Source organism: Aythya ferina, assembly GCF_964211825.1.
Source record: "Aythya ferina genome assembly, chromosome: 24".
Lineage (NCBI taxonomy): Eukaryota > Metazoa > Chordata > Aves > Anseriformes > Anatidae > Aythya > Aythya ferina.
The window spans coordinates 4,561,777-4,582,594 of NC_140322.1; the positions used below are offsets into that span (position 1 = coordinate 4,561,777).

Here is a 20,818-nt window from a genome sequence, read left to right on the forward strand (position 1 = left end):
TCTGTACCTTGCCTTAGGGCAAACCTTGGCACTTCCAGGGACAGAAGCGATTTGCATGGGCCAAATGGCCACAGGGAAGAGGTGACATTTCTCTGGGAAAAAAAAAAAAAAAACAACTTTCCCCATCCACAAATATTCCCATGCACACCTGGGGCTGAAGCAATGGGGACATTGCGCTCCCGACCCCAAGCACCCTGAGGGCGAGACAAGGCGGCACCGCGTGGCATCGAGAGAACATTTAATGGCCCGGCCGGGCTGGCGTGCGCTGCTCAAGCAAATTTCCCGCTGGGGCTGGGTGAGGGAACCCCCCCCCCGGTGCCCCCACCCTCGCCCCGGTGCAATGAAGTGCCCTGGGGCTTTGCCCACCCCGTGTCCCCATCCCATGGTCTGCGCTGGGTGTCAAAGCGAGGGCTCCTCCGGGAAAGCCGCCAGCAGGACTTGCAGGGCCGAGAGCATCCAGGAGGAAGCCGCTGAGGAAGAGGAGCAGGCAGGGAGGAGCACAGGTCCCAACCCAGGAGCCCTCCTCGAGATCGGGGACCCCTCGGTGTGGTGATGTCCGCTTAAAAAACATGACCCTGTAGCCTGTGGGGCCGTCAGACCCGCGAGCCCCCCTCCACCCCGACTGCCCAGGAGCTGGGCCGGGGCTCGGTGCGGCGCGGGGTCTCGTTGGGCTCCAGCAGCCGGTCCGAGGACTCGCCCCGGTTCTCCAGTTTGGCATAAGCCCCCGGGGTGACGTGGTCGAGCCGGGGCCAGCTCCGATTTTTGCGGTCCTTGATGGGAGCCACGAGCAGCACCCCTGGCCGGCCCAGGTCCAGCGACTTGGAGTGCCCCGGGTTGTGGGGCTGAGCATCGGGGCCGAGCTCCGCCACGGGGCAGCCTTCCTCCACGGTGACGATGACGTGGCCACCGCGGTGCTCCTGGCCCCGGGGCGCGACGCTGCTGCCACCGGGGGACAGCAGAGCCCAGGGGGGCAGTGGGGCTTCAGCGGGGGGCTCGGCTGCCTCCACAGGCCTCCCGGCCCCCCGTGTTGCTGCATCCAGCAAGCGGTTGTTGAGCTTGATGATGGGCAGCGCCAAGGCGCCGACGGCCGAGGAGAGCCCAAGGGTGCCCTCCGAGTGGAGGCTGAGCAGGGAGGCGGTCGGGGAGGCCCCCGGGCGCTGCAGGAGCTCGGCCGTGGTCTGCAGCCGGTTGGGGCCATAGCAGTCGGCCCATTTGCTGCCCAGGGACAGGTCCACCTCGTAGCAGCCCTCCAAGCACTCGGGGCTGGCCTTGGGTGCCAGAGGGCTGTCCGCGTCCTCGGGGCCAGTCCCCTCGGGGAGCCCCGTGGCCATGCAGTAGAGCCCCTTCTGCATCAGCATGCGGGTCTCCATGTCCCTGTTCTCGTAGAGCATGGTGTTGGCGCAGATGAAGATGAAGAGCCCGATGCCCATGATGACGGGGCCGATCAGCTTCAGCTTCTCGCTGTGGGGCACGGCGCGCCCGGCAGCCACCTCCCTCCTCATGTCCCCCGCACTGCTGGCATTCCCCGCTCCGGCTCCAGCTCCCCCGTGCCCCCGGTGGGGCCAGTAGCCCACCACGGCGATGGTCATGCCCACCAAGACCACTGAGATGCCCACCATGACGAAGGCTCCCGACGGCGAGCGCATGCGGAGCTGCCCCTTCACCTGCACCTCTGGCGGGGACTTGCGGCGCAGCCTTCGGCCTCGGCGCCGCGGTGGGGCTGGGGGGGCCGCCGGTTTGGTGCCCCCCGCCGCCGGCTCCCGCACGGGGCCGTTGGGTTCGGCGCTCTCGGCAGTCATCGTCGCCCTCCCGGCCGCTCCTCCTGCAGGGTGGGGAAGGGAGAAGGGGAGAAAAAGAGGTGGAGAAGTCACTTGATGGTCTGGGGGGGGTCCACGTGCATGGGATGGTGGGGACATGGGGACCACGGGGACACTGGGATGCTGAGAACATGGGAGGCAAAGGGACACCGTGGCTATGGGGGCATAAGGAGGATGGGGACCACAAGGACACCAAGCCCGTGGGCTGCACCACATCAGGGTCCAGCAGGTTTGCTCTCCTCTCCCACCTGCCTGCTTCCTTCTTGTTATTTCTCCATCCCTGCTTGGTGGTGGAAGAGCTGAGGGGCTCCCTCACACCTGCCAAAGTCCTAAAAATCCCAAGCTGTGCAGGGCAGCAGGGCCAGGATCCCACTGCACCCTGTGCTGCAGAGCCTGTCCTGGGTCACCGTGCCCTATGGCACCTGCAAAAGGGTGGCAGCAGCAGGGGAAGAGGCTGTTTATTAGCCCAGTGGGGAAATTGTGGCATGGAGACGGGCAGCTACAGAACAGCTCTCCAAAGCCACCAAAACCATCCCAGTAACCCCACACCAAAGGTTTCACAGGGCAGCAGCATCACGGTGCCCTGCGCACACCACAGCCGCTCCCTGGCTTGCTCTGCTTGCTGCCAAAGTGACCCCAAAACAACAAGGGGACACAAACGTGCCCTGGCCATGCAGGTGCCCCGGCCCCACAGCGAGCACCCCAGCCCCACAGACCCCACGCCCCAGATTTGTGCTCAGCCAGAGCCCTGTGGCACGCAGCCGGTGCGATTTGGGGGCTGCAACAGGAGCCAAGCACCGCATAGGGCTGGGGGCAACCCAGCCTAATTAAACCCAACCTAATTAAATCTCGGAGAGGTTCACCTGCCTCTTCTGGGGGCTGCCAGGAGAGCTCCTGGGCAGGATTTACGCTGCAAGGGTTCGGGCTCTTTGCTGGGATGGGAAGGCTGGGTGCTGGGGGGAGCCAAGGGACGCTGCGGGACAGGGGTCACCGCGCCTCTGAATCAGCCGCAGCAGCACGGGGAGGCTCCGGGCACCGCAGCAGCTCCAGCACGCCCATGAAAGCAGCCCGACGGCACCGCGAGGGAAAGCCAGAAAGTAAAACTGATTGGGAACGCAAGGGCAGGGGGTCAGGGAGGGGAGGTGACCAGGCTCATTTACTTCCCGAGATGAATGAAGAGGCAAGAGCCAGCAAACAGCATCACCGGCGGGAGGAAAATAAAATACTGAGTTTTTTTTTCCCAGTCTTAATCATCTTAAGGTGTTATTAGCATCCCATGGAAGGGAATTAAAGATATGAGTTTCAGGATGACAGCGTGTTCCTGGCACAAGGCTGTCAAGCTGTGACAATTCAAATGAGGGAGATTTAAAAAAAAAAAAAAAAAAAACACAGCCCCAAACAAAAAGAGCCCAAACCCCAGCTCGATGCTGTGAGATTTTAAATGTTTCTCTGAAACAAGCTGATAATCCTGCATCGCAAGGCAGAAAAGACAATAAACACTGCTACACCAATACAGTGGTCACCCCAAATGGTAAAATGAGGTTTTAAACGTTTTATTCTCAAGAGAAACATGCGGGCACTCGAAAACCTCCAAAGGTGTTCATCCACCTCGAGCACCATGGCTTAGGGTCCCCAGCTTTCTCCAAGTCCCATCCTAAATTCGACCTCTCAAATGTTACATGTCAAATGCTAAATGCCTTGCTGGTAACTTAGGGCTCAAAAAATGGAAAAACAAAACAAAACAAACAAAACCCTAAAATTCCAGAGCTGTGCAAAGGTTCTGGGGAGGAAGGATAAAGGCACAACCCCCCCGGGTGCCCAGCCCCTGCCCTGGACCTGCCACGAGCACGCAGCCAGCTCCTATTTCTGGCAGCGAGCCCCGGCTGTGCCTCTTTACACCAAATTCCTTCGCTATCTCCTGCACGCCCCCGAGCCCCATCCCTGGGGGTGACCCCCCCATGGGAAGCCCCCTGCAGCCCGCTGGAGCCCTCTGCCCCCTCCCCAGGTGCCGGAGGTGTTGCTGGCCCCGCTGCTGCCCCCTTATCTCCCCGCTGCCCGATAGCTGCCTGCTTGCAGAAGTTGCAGCATTTAATTGCTCGTTGCTGGAGATGGTTGTTCCCAGAGTTCAAAACCATTATTTTTATTAATAGAATCCCCAAGGTTATATAAGCTCTTTAGGGGGGAAAAAAAAAAAATATAATAAAAAAAAAAATCCAGCGTTGGCATCAAATTCAGAAGCTTGCAGACACCGACACTCCCACCCCGGGGTTAATTTGCTGTGGCACCGCACGGGGTTGGGGCTGGGGGCAGTGACGAGGGTCCTGGTGGCACTGCCAGGGTGGGGGGACAGCCCCGTCCCTCTGTGGGGACAGCTGGTGGCCTCGCTCCCTGCTGGCCTCCTCCCTCCTTAAGGCCTGAGCTGAGCCTTGGTTTGGGAAGGGTTCCCACCCCGGGGGAGCAGCGGTACAGAAATGTAAATGTCATTAGTGTTATGGGGCGAGCTGACGGCTCGGCTGCTGTGCTGCCAGGTTCGGGGCTAAGCTCCCAATCCCCGCAATAAGCCCGGCATTAAAATAAACGCAAATATTTCTCTAATCCCCCCCACCATGAAGGCACATTGCTGGCTCCACCCTCCTCCCCCCAATCCCTCCTTCGCAGGCAGACGTCCCGAAAATGTGATGCTAAATCCCAAAGTGTCTGAGGGCAAACCTGGGGTACTGTCCCTCCGGCTGGGGTGCCTGGGATGCTCTGCCCTATGAGCATGTGTTGGCTGTGCTAATTTGCAGCATGCTGCGGTCCATAAAAAGGCAGATTTGGCCTCAAAACCTCCCTCTGGACAAAGGATGAGGGCCTGGTGCCATGCAGAACCAGCCCGGGGCCGTGCCAAAGGGGACGGCAGCCCTGTAGAGATGCAGCAGGATGACGGCTGCACAAGCCTTTCTCCACACGTGGCTCGCAAAGCTTCTCCAAAACATCCCCCCCAGCTCCTCGAAACGCACCGGGGAGCCAGGCTGATGAGGAAGGTAGGATCCGTGCCTTCGTGCAGAGCTCTGCTGCTGTCTGTTGTAGGCTGGGAGACCGAAGGGTCTGCGTGCTCCAGCTGCGCAGCAGCTTCCAGCAGCGCTGACACAGCCCCAGTGTCCCCCGCGGGCACAGAGAGGGAAGGAAGCAGCCCAGGCTGGAGCAAAAGCTTGGGAAATCACTGACAAACAGCAAACACCTCCTTTTTCCATTTCTTTTTTTGGAAATATTGTGACTTTAAAGCTGCTCGCTCGATTTTTGGAAGGAGGCGAGGTTGCAATCCATCACCCAAGTGCCCAGAAAAGCGCCAGCGTGTTTAAAGCCGCGGTGATGGGTGAGACCCAAGAGCCCCGGCGGCACGGCTCAGCCTCTCCGCATGGCCACGTGCTAAAATAAAACCAGGTTCAGATCGCTTCCAGCTCCTGAGATCCCGATGCCCCTCGAAGCTGAGCTCCCCCCCGTGCCGCACAGGGGGCCCCGGGCCGCTGAGACCCGTGGGTGCGAGGACGCGCCGAGCTGCGCCAGCCCGCCCCAGCTTCCCCACCCACGGCGAAGGTGAGAGCGTGGTAATTACAGTCTGCACCGAGCTGCGCCGGTTAAAAATAACTCCGTAACCTCCAACGCCGCCCCAGCACGGGGCTCTCGCGGAGCAGCGCCCCGACACCAGCTCCCCTCTCCCATCCTCGCTTCCCCTCGTGGCAGGAGGCAGGATGGGGCCCGCGGTGCCACGGAGCTGCCTCGGTCCCCGGGTGTGTGCACGGCTCGTGAGCACCGCGTGCAGCCTTCACCCCAGTGCCGTGCTCTCCCCGAGCAATGCTTGGTGGTGCCCAGGAGTTTGCAGGATCCGGCCCAGAGCTCTGCTGGCTTCTCACTTGCAGCTGACTTCTCCCCAGCAAGGGGACCCCCAGCTCGCTGCCTCCAAATTTCCAGCCGGCTTTTTCCCCTCTTTGGCCCAGCAATCTCAGCATGAAGAACTCGCCCCCAGCCTGGCTGCAGCCTGCAGTCCCGTCCCTCCTCCTTTCCTCTGTTCTCAGTCCACTTCAAATTCCCCCTTTGGCTACACATTAAAGGTGTCCAGACAGAAGGAAAAAAAGATGAAGAGCAGCAAAAAAAAAGATGACGAGGGTGTCTCAGCGGAGGAAAGCCCTGTTTAACATCCCAGCCCTCACCAGCAGCTCTCAGCCCAATGGGGCAAAGCCTCCTCCAGGCTTGGTCCCTGCAGGTAAATCCCCGCATCGAGCCCGCAGCACAGGCGCGCTCCCAGCACAGGGACAAAAAGCAGCTCTCCAGCTCCAGCTTTTGTTGGGGACACCCGTTAATCAATCGTAATTAATTAAGCTCCCTCGCAGAAGCTTTCAGGCAGGCACAGTAACTCTGAGATTATCACGGCTTGGGAGGGATCATCACAGCTCCAGTCCCGGGCTGGGGGTCTCGTGCCGGCTTTTAACCAAGTTTTGGAAACGTTTCCACCGCAGCCTTTGCTGCAGAGCAGCAGACCCCGGGTGCGACCTGTCCATGGCCCCAAGGTGACAACGGCTCACCAGACTGAAACATCCCCGTTTTCCTTCTGCACCCCTGTCTCTTCAGGCTAAAGGACGGGGTGCACAGGGTGCACCAAGCGCTCGCAGGCGGAGATGTCCCCAACACGCCTGGCTGGGCAGGACACTTGCTGGCGTCCTCACCAGGAGGTGACCGATGTCACTCAGAAATGAGATGCAGGGCATTGGGCTGGGGGTGCTGCAGAGTTTTGGGGACACAGCTCGGCCCCTTTGCTCCCTGCCCCATGCTCAATAATCCCCAACCAAAGGGGTCCCTGCGGGCGCGTGGCCCCGTTCCCCTTGGCTTCTCCCAAGGCCCCCCTGCTCCCGAAACGGGGCCATCCGCTAAATTCCTCCCTACCCCTCAGGCAAAGAAAGTGTGTGGAAACATCCAACTGATTGCTAATTACGAGAGCTTGCCTTACCCAGATTTGCTCTGCTAATTAGACTAATCTCCACGGCTGGGAGACGAGCTGCAGTCACCCGTGGCGAGGAGATCACGCAACTTGGACGGCCACTTAACTCCTGCCAGGCCCCTGGAAGGGGGCTGCAGTTCCCGGCCCTTTCTGACGGGCCATTGTTTAATGAGACAATAGAAACGCAGGCGAGTTTTGTGTCTCTCCTCCAAGCCCATTCTGAAATCAGGACATCTGCATTGCTCAACTTTTTGATATGAACCAGATGCAAATAATTAATAAATCCAAAATCAAGATAATGCAGGCATCTAAATTTAAACTGAGAACGGATTTCTAATGTCAGCTTTTTGCTTCCTTGAAGGGGGAGGAGGCGTGGGGAGCTCAGAGGGATTTCCTGGGAGAATTCCTGCCTTGGGAAGCCGAGCAGGGTGGCAGAGCACGGGAAGAAGGCTGCAGCCAAGCACCTTGCAAAAATCATCACAGCCGAGAGAGAAGGAAGGAGGGAAAAACCCCCTCGGCTGGGATTTCCAGGGAATTGGAACCAAACTCTTTCTGAATTTGGCACCTTCCCTTCTGCGCCTCTGAAAATCCCTGCCAGGGTGGAGGAAGGGAAGGGACGGGGGGCTGCCAAGTGCTCCACGCTCGCAGGCACAGACCCAGCTCCCCAGCGGCTCCAGGCAGGCGCGCTCCATCTCCCCCCCGACCCAGGGACCCCGCTCCTCGCTGCGTGCAAGCAGGGCTGGCGGAGAGAAGTTCCCCGAAGCGTTCCCAGCTGGGATCCCTCTTGTCTCCAGCAGTCTAAACCTCACGCCTCCCCTGCTCTGTGCCCTGCTTTACCTTGCTTTGCCCTGCAGCCCCATCCCCAAATTCACGAGCAGGAATCAAAACCCACCTGGGAGCGACACAGGACAGACGCGGGTCCCCCCTCCGAGCGGGCTCAGCCACCGGTGCCAAAAGGCCCTCCCGATCCCCAGCTCGGGGAGCTACTGGGATAATTTCCACCCACTTCTCCTCTCTAGAGTGTCTAAATCAAATCCTGCGCGGGGATTAGCTCCGTGACCAGCCCTCACGTAAACCCTCTGCGAGGAGACTCGGGGAACTGCAAAAAAAGTGCTGGGGTTTGGGTCCTACAGCCGGCGCTCCTGCCTGGCTCCTGGGTGTGCAAGGGTGCGTGGCTGGGTGCGTGCTTGCACGTGAGCGTGAGCATGTGTGTGAGCATGTGAGTGTGTGTGAGTGTGTGTGTGTGTGTGTGCGTGTGCTTGCTCTCGCTCCAAGCACCCTGGTCCCTTCGTGTCAGCGTTCCCACGCGTGTCCGTGCCCACCCGTGGGTGCCGGTGCCCGGGGAGGGGGACGCGTGTCCGTCTGTCCTCCTCCTGTCCGTGCGTCCGTGCGCCCCGCGCCCCCTCCGTGTCCGTACCCACGGCTCCCCCCGTTCCCCCCCGTTCCCCCTCGGCTCCCCCCGACCCGCGGCCCCGCTCAGCGCCGCCCCCAGCCCGCACTCACCCGCGGCCGCCGAGCCCTGCGCCTGCCGCCGGGACCGGGACCGGGACCGGGACCAGGACCGGGACCGGGACCGGGGCCAGGGCCGGGGCCGGGGCCGGTCCCCCGGGGGCGGCGGGCGCTGGGGGCCGCCGCCGCGGCCGGGGCCATGGAGGGGCGGCGGAGCGGCTCGGCTCGGCTCGGCTCGGAGCGGGGCGGCGGCGGGACCCGCCCGGCCCCGGGTCCCCTCCCCGCCCTCCGCCCGCCCCGGCCCCGGCCCCGGCCCCGCGGGGAGGCGGAGCGCGGGGCCCGGAGCATCGCCGGGGAGGGACGGAGGAAGGGATAGAGGGATGGAGGTTACGGGGGGGGGGGTTGTCTGGGGGCAGCATCCTTAGCCCCCGGCCGCCCGGCCACCGAGAAGTTGGCCCCGCTCCATGGAGCGCTGCTGCGGCACCCGGGGGGCTCCTGCCCAGCCCCTGCTCGGGGAGCGCACGGAGGTCCCCTGGGGGTCTCCCACCCGCCCCCCTCCCGCATCCCCCCTCCCGCAGCGGGGACCCCCGGCCCGGCAGCCCCGTGCGCGGGATGGGACCCGCTGAGACCCGAGCGAGGCGCTGGGAGCCTGGCCGTGGGCGAGCCCTGGGGAAGGAGATGGAGACCCTGCTCCTGCCCCTAACCCCTGCTCCTGCCCCTGCTCCTGCCCCTGCTCCTGTCCGCAGGGCAGGGATGTGCCCTCATCCCATTGTGCCCAGCCAGGCCAGGGCAGCTGCACTGGGAGCGGGTCTGCAGCAGCAGGAGCCTTTACTTCACCCTTTACTTGCTCCCTCCCAGCCGTACAGCTCCAGGAGAGTGTATCAGTTGGAATAAAAGCATTATCCTAAGTTCACTTTTCAGCCACGCTGCTTGAAGGCAGCCCCCCGCAGACGCTGTTTAAGCAGGTTCCTGAGTGCTCTCCCCTCTTGGGCAGGCACAAAGAGGAGAGGCCCCGAAAGCAGCCAGGTTTCAGCATCCCACTTTGCTTCTCTTCCCCTGAATGTTCCAGAGATGTGCTCAGCCCCTCTATCAGTCCCAAGGACTGTGGCACTGCATGAGCTGCATCGTAGTGGCATCCTACGGCCCCAGCAGCACGTTGTGATGCCCAAAAAACCAGCCCAGCCTTACTCCATGTGCTCACACACCAGCACGTATGGTGTGTCCATCAGTGGACATTCGGCCTCATTAAAGCCCTCTGCCACGCATCTTTTGCAGGCAGGCTCTTTATCAGGCTTTAATTAAAAATGTGCCAGGCTTTTCCTCATCACAGTTGTGGCAAATCTAAGAGCATCAAACCAGATCCCTGCTTTCCCCAGAGAGCCACAAAACACAGCTTCACTGTTCCCAACATGATGGCAGCCACAGCATCCCATGGCCTGTAAGCAAACGCAGATTGCAGGCACCTGGCTTTATTGCAGGGACCAATGCTGGGGAAGGTTTTTAGGGCCAAAGCTCAGGTGTGGGGCTCAGGCTGTTCCTCACCCATCTCCGGCAGGGAAGCATCACCCCGTGGCCTGGCCATGAGCCCAAATCCCCACTGCTGGGTTTTGTAGTGGAGATGCTGCACCAGGACGTCCTCCCCACCCCCCCTGTGAGGCTCAATTAAAGCAGCGCTGCAGAAACTTTGCAGCTTCTGGAGCTGGGAAGGGACTGGGGCTGCAGGTTTGTGGGGGCAGCCATCCCACTGAGCTGCACAGACACCTCACTCATCCACTGTCCCGCTATCCCAGCTTCCCGGTGAGGAATTATGTCCTGATGTTGGATTTGCTCACTGCTCAGTGACATTCATCTCCCTTTGCCACCACTGGAAACCATCTGGGCTCTCCCCAGCCCAGGAGAAATTAATGCTTTTGAGCAATGTTTGATCTCTGTTCCTGGGCTGTGCCTGTGCCAGGCGGAGCCAGGGATGGGAGTGGTGTGAGCTCAGAAGCAGTTTCCCAGTTCCAGGCCACCCAGCGACACCCCAAGTGTCGGTAACGCCACCAGCACCAGTGAAGGTGCTGGAGGCGGGCGCAGGGGACGCGGGGAGGTGGGTGCTGCCGTTGTCCTGTCGCCTCCCACTTCTTCTTGCAGAAAGTGGGAAAACACCCGGAGGAGCAGAGAGAAGAGGAGAAAATAGCCCAATGGGGGCAAGGAGGCACCAGGAATAGAGAGGGGTGGCCTCGGGGGGGTGGTTCTGGAGCAGAGCTCTCTGTAGGACAGGAGATGTGCGGGACCCAGGGCTTGGAGCGCTGCTCCTGATGCTCTGGGAGAGGGCAGGCAGCGCTCGCCCTGCTGCAGGCACTGGATGGGGAGGAAGCACAGAAAGCAACGTGAAAAAGAATCTACATCACTGCCTCTTTTCTGAGAGAGGGAAAAAAAAAAAGAAAAAAAAAAAAAAAAGATCTCATGGTAATTGAGCACCTCCCTCCTGATTTGGGGGAAGGAGGGGAATCTGAACGTGCCTTTTTTCAGGCTCTGCTGGTTGCTGCTCCTGGCAGAGCCTCCCCCGCTCCCTGCTGCCTCGTTTGGGGACCGGGTCCGGGCACAGGAACCATGTGGACGGGGGAAGGAGAAGGAGACAGCGACTGATCACAGCCAGGATCTTAGATCAGAGAGAAGGAATGTTGTTGTGGAGAGGCTGAGCGCTGGGTGGGATGACTCATGCTGGAGAACATACAGCTGTTGGAGCGGGACTTGGCACCGCGCGCTGAGGCTGCGGAGCCTTCCCCGACAGAGAGGAGGGGAGGAGAGGAGCCCCCGCCCCGCATCCCTCTCTGACCCTCTGCTGGAGGTGAAGGGGAGGCCACCGCTGCCTGCCAGAATTGGGCCACAGCCCGGCTCTGCCCAGCCCCAGCACCGGTCTCAAGGCAGAGCCCGGGGCTGGAGCCATGAGGACGCACCAGGCATGAAGGAGGCATCCCTCTCTCTTCCCTGTCAGTGGGGAAACTGAGGCACAGAGCAGGGACCTGATGGACTCCCCGCAGGCCAGCTGAAGAGGTTATAAAGGCTCGTGGTGACTGTTGCTCACTGCTGTACCCCTGGGCTGTGGCTGCGCCCGCCTCGCTCCAGGAAGAGGAAGAAAGTTTCGTGGCTGGGAGCAGTCTCTGGAGGAGAAGCCGGACAGCCCTCTGCTCCTGGGCCAGGAGATGGCATCTGTGGGGTGCAAGAATCTCAATCTGCCTGGTGCCCAGGAACCTGCAGAGCTCCCGGTGGTGATGCTGACAGCGGCTTCCCAGACGGGCACGGGGTTGCTGCAGGGGAATTGGGGAAGAGCCTGCTCTCCGCATCCACCAAAGTCCATGGATGCACATTACCGTGGAGGAGATTTGGGGAAGGCATCAGGAGAACCACCAAGGCAGGGGGATGAGCCAGTGTCTCCCCAAAGTCCCTCCCAGACATATTTTTGGCACACGCCTGGAAATAACCCGTACGCCCCATCCCCAATGCACAGGGACAAAAAACTTCAGAGTCAGCTTCAGAGGTGGCCCCATTTTGGCAGGGAGGGAAGTGGCTGTAAACACAAACAGGCCGTGATTAATCGTGCTCTGCTCCCGGTAGATGTGGAGTCATTACCTTCACGTCCCTGGAAAAGTAATTATCTCCAGTTTGTCAATGAGAACTTGGAGAAACCTGAAGCTCTGGGAATGCCGTCCGGTTCCACATACAAGAAAACCTGCATATTTTTGTAGGTTAATAAAAGGTAACCAAATTTACAAAATGAGTAGATTTAATACATTGCCAAAGCTTTAAGGGTAAACGACTTATCTTCCTGGGGATTTATAATCCTGTTTTGCAGACTTTGCCTTATGCTGTATTTTATTCTCACGTCCAGCGGTACTAGCGCAGGAGACAAGGTGGAGAGCACGACATTCCTGCTCTGATTTATGGGCTCCCTCCTCCACTGCCATGTAAAGCAATCCTTCCCCACAAGACCGGGCCCACGGGTCGCAGAGCTCCATCCTGCTCACAATTTCGGGAATTATTCCTTCCTCCAGATAACCAAACAGAAACCTCTTCCAGTCGAGGGGAACATCGGGGCAGTAACTTGGGGCCAAAAGGCGAAGTTTTGTGCAACAAGAGGGCACAAAAACACAGCCATGCGAGCACGCCTGGCAGAAAATATTTCTGAAGGAGAACATTTACATTCCTGGAGTCCCAGAGTGGGGGGACCAGGGGGCTCAGAAGCACCTCAACATTTCGCTCCCAGCTCCGGCACTGCAGCGTCAGCACGAGCTAGGGAAGGAAATCTGCACCGGGGCTGTTCCTAATTGCACCCGGTGCCTGCGGAAGGCAGGACTCGCACTGCACATCATCCCCCTGCAGAAGGAAGCAGGAAAAGGAGAGTGCCAGCACTCACTCCTGGTGTGAACGTGCCCGGGGGGGTCAGCACCCTGGTTTGGAGCAGCCAGCGATGCTCAGGAGAGGGGGCTTTGCTCCGGAGGCACGCATCCGCCTGTCGCTTCGGATGCTTGCTCACACCAGGGATCAAGAGACAGCTCGTGATGGAGAAGAAATTATCTAGAAAGAATTATCCCAAAACGCACCAAGTGCCTTCCCATCCCAACGGGCTCGGCAGAGCGGCTGGAGGTTTCTCAGAAGTGCCGTCAAACTTCTCAGCACGAACTCGTCAGTGTTTTTGGTTTGGCATTTAGGTTCTGCTCTAAATTGCCCAGCATTAGTGCTTGCTAATGTTGAAGTAACAAAAATAAAAGCCAAAGTGAAGTGCTTCAGCTAAAGCTGGGATGGAATATTTCACAGAAACGCAATATTCGGAGATTGCCTTTTCATTTCGAAATGAGCCATAACAGTTCCAGCTCCACACGGCCCTTGTGGGAAGACAAATCTCATTTCCATCCACCTCTTCCTCCTTCCTCAGGCACCGCGGGGGCCGGCCTCGATCCCTGCTTCGTGGGCAGCTGCTGGAGGTGGAGGACGTGGCGATGCCCTGGGCGATGCTGCTGCAGGAGCCCTGGACGTGGCAGCACTCGGGCTGGGCAGAGCACACTAGTGAAGGATGCTGCCCTGAGCCCCGGCCATCCCGCAGACCCGTCCTGGCTGGAACGTGCCCAGGAGACCCCAAAATCATCCAGTGCAATGACCACAGCCTTCTCCTGTATGTTATGGCTAGTTATTGTGGGTAGGTTGGAGTAGGAGGCCCCAAGCTGCATCCCAGCACTAACAATACCTTTATCTCGCCCCAGCAGCCACATCTCAGCATCTTCCAAGCATCACTACATCTATCCACCCCCCTGCATCAAATAACAGCCCAGGGCACAGGCAGGGAGCTGAGGCCCCAGGAAGGAGCAGGACTTGGGTAACTTCACATGGAAAAGGAGCTGAGCTGACCCCGAGCCTCAGACACAAAGCTGTTGTGATTTGGGATATCTGGATTCAGGCTCATCCTCAGCAGACCGCACCCCACAGCTCTGTCCTTGTGCTGAGTGAGAAGACCGAGAGGAAGAGGAGAGGGGACGTTTACTGGCATCCTTCCCTGCTGCAAAGGTCGGGCGGTGAGGATGGAAATCCGGCACTCCAGCTGCTTCCAGGACATTATTTGGGCTCCAGCATCTCACTGAGCTTGACCTCAGCAGCAGAAGCCGGGCAGGGACAGGAGCAGAGCAACCCGAGCTATTAAAGCTAATGGGTGGGAAGTGGCCATGAATAAATCAGCAGCAACTTAGCAGCTATCAAAGCCTGAAATCCTCCAGGACAGAGGGTGAAGCAGCGGCGATTTCAAGATGTTATACGCTTGGTTTTGGATAGGGGCTTTCGAAGCTGTTACCTACAAACCCAGAAACCTTGCCCATGCGTACCCTGGGGCACCGTGGTTGGGGCAGGAATTTGGGGGCAGGATCCACGCAGGGGTTTGGTGCTCACCACATCCTTCCAGCATCGCATTTGCCAACTACAGCAGCTTCCAAGCATGGAGCAGGGAGAGAAGACGCGGGGAGGAAAACCTCCCATTAAACCGAGACGTCCTTCTACCTCAAACCACCCAGACTGGCCTCGGTAATCCCAAATCCTGGGTATTAGGCATTTAATCTTGCATTTCATCGTGTCCCCTTGTGCCAGGGGTCTGAAATTAAAAGGGAAGCGGGGAAGGGCTGAGCTTCTGCCGGCTTAATCGGTTCTTGCTCGTGGATGACAAGGAAGGAGGGAGGAGAAGGCGGCGGTTCCCTTTTCCCCGGCGTTCCCAGCTGCGAGAGCTGGCGCAGGAGAGGGGAACGAGCGGCAGCATCAGGGGAGGGAAGGGAAAAACCACCCTAGGGCAAGGAGGAAGTGGAGCTGTGGCTCAGCGAGCGGCTGCGTGGAGCTGTGCCAGGGGCCCCGGCCGGAGGCCGAGCTTTTGTTTCCATGATGCAAGCTGGGGAGAGGGGCCGAGGCAGGACCAGGAATCATTCGGGGCTTTGGTGTCTTTGCTGCCTCTGCCTGCCCTGCAGGAAAGCTGGGGCAGCTCTGCTGCATGGATCCTGAGCACTGGAAGTGGCTGTAGGAGGAACTGGGGACAGAGACAGAGTGGGGGAAGCATCTGAGCCCCTCCCCAGGCCAGGCAGCCCCTGGTCCCTGTCCCTGCTGCTGAAAACCCCGCGCCCTTGCCTTTCCCCTGTGCCACTGCAGTGCTGTGCGATGTCCCACGTACAGCCTGATGTGAGGGGATCCCCTGTGGCTTGAGAGCAGGGGGACCCCCCCACCTGGCCCCAGGAAGAGAAAATCACAGCTTGGGGCAGCCCCGCAGTGCAGGGCAGGGGGTGCTGAGTGCTGGGGCAGCACCCAAGGTGCTGGGGTGACACTGCTGGGTGACAGCAGCACAGTGCCCAGTGCAGGTCCCAGCCCCACTCTGCTGCTGCCCCACAGGACCCACATATTGCCCCTGGGATGAAAACCCCTCGATTCTCCCCTCCTCCCAGCCTGCTGCCCTGGCTCTGCACCCCTCGGTTTTGCTCCAGCACTGACGTGCAGATCCAGCCCCTCTTGCTACTCAGCCCTGGGTTCTCGTGATGCCCATCACAGACAGAGCTGCTCTGACTAATAAATGCACTTGTTTAATTATTGTTGGCAGAATGAAGAGCTTTTAATTGCACTCTCCCACCACAGGGTGTAACGAGGGGCTGTGCTTTGACCTCAGCTGAAATATCTGTTAGTAACAGGTACGTGCCCTCGATACACTGATTTCTAAATAAAACCAGGCAGATCCACAGCTGAAGGGACACAAGGCAAAGCCTGAGTCTAGAAACTGCAATCAAGCTTTTTCTTCCTATTAAACTTCACCTTCACCCATATTTACCAAGAAAAGGCACAACACAGGAGCCTCAGCGTGTGCAGCTGCTGGGGAAGGTCCCCGGGATGCTGCAGGACCTCAGCACTGCCAGCCCGCGGGAGCTCGCTCTGCTGCGTGTCATTACAGAGAAGATGGATTTTGGAAGAGCTGCACACACTTAAAGAATAATGCAACCTGCCAGGCACTTAACGCAGCCCAGATAAATGGAAGCAACAGCGAGAGCTTACCCAGGTAAAACTGCCAGAGCAAGGGGGCTCTGGGGACAGGAGGGGGTTTGCAGAGAGGAGCTGGAAGAGGCTCCTGGCTCTCGGCAGCCCAGGTGTGCCAGGAGATGCCCATTTATCTTGCACGCTGGAGAAATGATGGAAACAGTGGAAATTCAGAATTTAGCAAGGCCACAGGCTAGGTACAGACATGTAACAGACACACAAGAAGCGAAGACGTCCTGCTGCTCCCTGCCCCATGCTGAGCACTGGGAGATGGGGCAAAAAAAAGGAGTCAAGACAGTTTTGTGGAATGGCATCAGCTCCACACACACTGCACAAATCTCCCCAGCCAGCAGCTCTGCAGCGTCCCAGGGAGAAGGTGCCCACACACAGGAACAATGAACGCTTTGCAGCTTAAACCTATTGTGAGAATGAAGCTCTGCCTGCCCCCTGCGAGCCAAGCCAAGGCTCGCTGCTCCACATGGCAATCATTACTGCGTGCTGCAATGGCACAGCATGCACTGTGCACACAGAAAACACACACACAGTGCACACACACACACAGTGCACACACACACACAGTGCACACACACACACAGTGCACACACACACACAGTGCACACACACACACAGCCATGCATGCAGGAGCAAGCAGCTCACAACATTCCTGCAGTGTCTGCACAGAGCTCTCCCAGCCCAACGCAAGCGTGGCCTCACTGCAGCCCATAATAAAGTGCAGGAACAACCAAAATTTCCAGAATTGTGGCACTTTCCCAGCTCCCTGTCCCTCCTGAGCTCCTGGAGATGCACTGGGCCTCATCCTGCCGCCCCATGCAGAGCAGCATCTCTGCTCGCCCTGGGTGCAGCGGCGGTGCTGCCAGGCAGTGCGTGCCGGCGGGGTTTGTCCTACCAGCGCGGCCAGGAGCGCTGTTTGCAATTAAGGCAGCCCCGCCGTTCCCGTCGTGAGGCCTCGCTCTCATCGCTGGACCTCAGCGAGCTTCAAAGCCCTCGGCTGAGGTTTCTGGTGCCAGGCGAGTTTTCCCCTTTGTGGGAAAATGCAGCAGCGGCGAGGGGCTGGATGTGTGCACAGACGTTTGGGAGGTGGAATAGCACCAGTTACCGCATTTCGCCAAGTTTTACCCCAAAACCACCGAGCCTCGTGTGATCCACGTGTGCACACACGCACGGACAGCTCTAACCTGGCACACTCGGAGTCCTGAGGTGGCGGCAGCCAAACGGCCTTCAGCATAAAGGCACCGACAAGCGTGACAAATGCTGGCAGTAATCCCTCTGGAGAGGATTACACCACGCGGATCCTGGGAATGGAGATGTTTTATGGCCACCTGAACACCGGGCAGGGGGCAGGCCCCAGCGGGGCCCCGGACGGGCCAAGAAACCCATTGGGAACAAACCAGAAACTTGGGGGGTTCATGGGAGCAAAAGGGATAACTTTAACCTCAGCAACCTGACACTGCTTCCCCCAAGCAAGTTTTCAATTAAGAACTGGCTAACGGAAAATCCTGTGATAATTATGTCAGCGTTGTGGTGGTACGGAAAGCCCTGTAATGAGATTAGGTACGCGCCAGGACGCTCCGCAGCAGCACGGCCTTGAGCACGGCTCACCGGGCCCCTCTGCAACCCTGGGAAGTATTTTGGGGCTCAGGAGCCCTCCCAAATGCCCTTGTGGGGTGGGTGAGCATGAAGATTTTTCCCCACCTTAAGCCAGGGCCGGAGGGAATTAAACGCAGGTCTCTGGCCGCAGCCCCTGGAGGAGGCTCTCTCCAGACCTCCGATCGTTTTCAGCTTCGTGATCTCCATCGGTGATTTTTCCTGGAGATATTTATGGCTCTTTCTGTGTTGATTTCCATGTCCCACTGAATATTGCATGTGCTATCGCTCCCCAAGGACCGATAGTCTGAAGAAAGCAGCTTCTTCGCAGGCTTTTCTGGAGCTGCTAAATGGCACCTCTTCCCTTCCCCAGCATGATTATATCTGCGCACTTACCACCGATTATATTTGCAGGCACGTTGGAGTGTGATTATTAGCTGAAACCTGTCAAGGAGTCAATCGGAGTGGTAAGAGCATCTCTGGGGGCTGCAGTGGAAAAACAAAAGCAGCATCCTCCTGCTGATGGGGGCACGTGCCTGGGGCTCAAGCCCTTTGTCCCCATCCTCCGTGAGCAGGAGAGATCTTTACCAGACACAAGCAGCTGGAAGCAAGGATGAGAAGCTAAAAAGAGGGCAAAATGTCAAGAAATGGGGAGCAGAGGAGATATGTGGGCCCAAAGGGAAGGTGGGGAATCAGTGAGAGCAATTCCTGGGAAGAGATGCTCCAGTACCAAGAGAGAAATCCACCTCTAAGAGCTGCTTTCCTCAAAGTGCTGCTTCATCTTACCAAGTGATATGAAATTTGGGATGATTTTCTGCTGAAGAAATAAATGAATAGGCTCATGAACGCTGGATTTCTCCCAGGGCAGCAGTGCAAGCTCTTCTGGCATCTAAACGCTGCAAAATGGGCTCCCTCCCACCCCTGAGTGGTCCAGGGGGAATGGCCCTTCTGATTAGCAAAGATTTCTGACACCACATTAAGCTGAAAACTTGGATCAGGTCTCTCAGTGGCTGTGCCGAGATGAAAAACAAGGGAAAAAAAAAAAAAGGAGGTGCCATGCGGGACAGGAACTCACTCACCCTGCTAACAGGCGCTGGAGCAATTACACACCCGGCTCTAATAGGCATGAAAATAATTAACACTCTGCCGAAGGCTCAAATAGTGATTTTATGAGTCCTGCTGAACCTGAGCTCCCAGCGGGGTATTAGCGTAGGGTTTTGTTTTATTTTTTTTCCATCCTTTTGGGGCTGTTTTATGACCTCACATGCAGCTGTTGGTTTTTTGCCTCTCTCCACATAGGCTGAGCAGCAGCGGGTGAGACGGCGAGGAAACAGCTCTGGGACGGCCCCGGCCCCTCCAGCTGCTGAGTTTCCCATCCGATGGTTTCCTAAATTCAGCCAGCACCTGCTCAACACTGCGCGGAGCCTTTCTGGGTTAATTACACTCTGAGGTCCTGCACAGCCAGGCCTAAGGAAGGAGGAGATGGGAGAAAAACGCTGCGGTGTTATTACGGTGACACATGCGGTGCAGCTGGAAGCATCCCATGTACCTTGCCGGGGGGGATTCACCACATCGGAAGGGCAGGCAGAGATCCTCTGGGACCCCCGAGAGTTACGGGGAAAGTCAGTGCTTCCACAGGTCCGACCCCAAGATGGCTGTGTAAGAGAAGGGGGCATCACCCCTTCCCACTGATGCTGTTTTTTTCTCCCCTGTGGCTGGCACAGGAGCTGAGATGCCCAAGACAAAAAGATCCTCCTGACATTGCCCTGTGCCTCTATGGGTCACTCTGGATCACATAAACCCACCCTGTTTGTTTCCTTCTGTCTTTTGTGACCCAGGGAGACGGGATGGAGACAGGCAGGCTCAGGCTGTTGCTCTCGTCCTTTGCCTGGAGCAGAGCAGCCGATGCCCCCCTTGCAGTGTCTCACCTGCACCCATCCGGGTGATGCTCAGCACCCCTGCAGAGCCTCCCACAAGGTGAGAATCCTGCTCGAGGGCGGCCAGCAGCCATCTGTAGGGTGTTTTTCCATTTACACCCCTGCTCCACCTCTTGAAGCTGGGCAGGAGCACCTCAGGATGGCCCAAAGCATTTTGGCTGCTGCCCGGGAGAAGGACAGCACAGAGGGGGTAACGGGAGGTAAAACCGTCCATTATCCGCCGAGCATCTCCGCCACAGCAGGCCTTACCCCGCGGGATCAACAGAAGGCTTTGTTTTCCTTACCCCTTCCAGTAATTCATCAATTTTACTGCTCAACAAAGCCACCTCTTTGAAGGGAGGTCTCCTACTCTAAACCCTGGTTCGGCGGAAGCAGTGGATGATCCTAACCAGACGTGTCTGCTTAAAGGGCTGCAGATGCTACCGCGCTGGCTCTGGAAGATGAAAGGAGAACTCCCCGTGCTGCATCGCGCTCCCTGCAAACACCGGTGACCGCCTCCCACCAGCCAGAAGGACTTGAACACATTCCCCAGCTCTTTTAATCCCTGAGGCTTGTGCAGAAACATCGTGTCCACCTCACCTGGGTGCTGGAGAGCTCCAAGGTGGGGGTGGCAGCGCCTGCAGAAGCCCCAGCTTCTCACCGCAGGCTCTGCGATAACCACGGCACCTCCAGCTGGGTGAGATGGGCTTTGTAGCACACGGACAGATTTCAAGATACCAGCACGCTACACTCCTCCTGGTTATCGCTCCAAGCCCTTCTCAGATGCACGTGGTCCTTTCCTTACAGCTTTGGGGCCAAACCCCCCGTTTTTCTCCCACTGCAAAGCCGACTCCGTGGCTCCGCGGCCAGCAGCTCTGCATTCGAATTTATGAAGATTTTCCATTTGTGGTGGATGTGGAGCTGCGCTGCCAGCTGGAAGCACGATGGCAAGGCGAAATGGTGCTATCTGCTGCATCACTCTGGATGTTTAATGTAATTTGATTGTAAGTAGATGTAAACAAGCACTGGCTTTAGGGCAGGAGGAAAGCTTCAGCTGCTCCGCTGCAGAGATAACTCCGTGCAAGATTGAAAAAAAGGGTCTGCTTCCTGCCCTGCTTGCATAAAGCCTTCATGCACATTTTATAAGAGAAGCTGCCTGGATATTAAAAAAAAATAAAAATAAATAGAAAAAAAAAAAAAGAAAAAAGATTTACTCAGAAACTGGTAACACTGAACGTAACTACATTTGGAACCGAAGCCAAGAGGCTTTATTTACTTGCCGTGTGAATTATTCCTTCACCCACCTCCAGGTTCAGGAGGAGTTCAGGGCAGGTTCTTTCCAAGTGGGTCACCCGGCCCTGAGCTTGGTGCGGTCCCAGGGGAGCGGTGTGGGAGGCTGCGAGGGGCTCGGGGTCAGCTTATGGGGAGGAGGAGGGGGGAGCAGCTTCCTCAGGAAGTCCTTCGCAGGGCCACCAATGCCGGGGACCTTCCGTGATGCTGTTGCAGTGAGATGAGCAGCAGCAGCA

At 58.2% G+C, this 20,818-nt stretch overlaps 1 protein-coding gene and 2 long non-coding RNA genes across 3 annotated transcripts; 1 reads left to right on the forward strand and 2 right to left on the reverse strand.

Annotated features, from left to right (window-relative positions):
* Positions 1–221: 221 nt before the first annotated feature.
* On the reverse strand, positions 222–8,484 carry TMEM200B (transmembrane protein 200B). Its single transcript, XM_084496901.1, has 2 exons — positions 8,296–8,484; positions 222–1,822 (listed from the first exon to the last, which is right to left on the reverse strand). Exon 2 carries the CDS (start codon positions 1,797–1,799, stop codon positions 594–596), a length of 1,206 nt encoding a protein of 401 aa, XP_084353027.1. The 5' UTR covers positions 1,800–1,822; positions 8,296–8,484; the 3' UTR covers positions 222–593.
* Positions 8,485–10,688: 2,204 nt separating this feature from the next.
* LOC311423454 lies at positions 10,689–18,004 on the forward strand. The gene is made up of 2 exons (XR_014685718.1): positions 10,689–16,315; positions 16,368–18,004. It is a non-coding gene; the product is annotated as an uncharacterized lncRNA (long non-coding RNA).
* LOC311423453 lies at positions 17,258–20,818 on the reverse strand. The gene is made up of 2 exons (XR_014685717.1): positions 20,569–20,818; positions 17,258–20,444 (listed from the first exon to the last, which is right to left on the reverse strand). It is a non-coding gene; the product is annotated as an uncharacterized lncRNA (long non-coding RNA).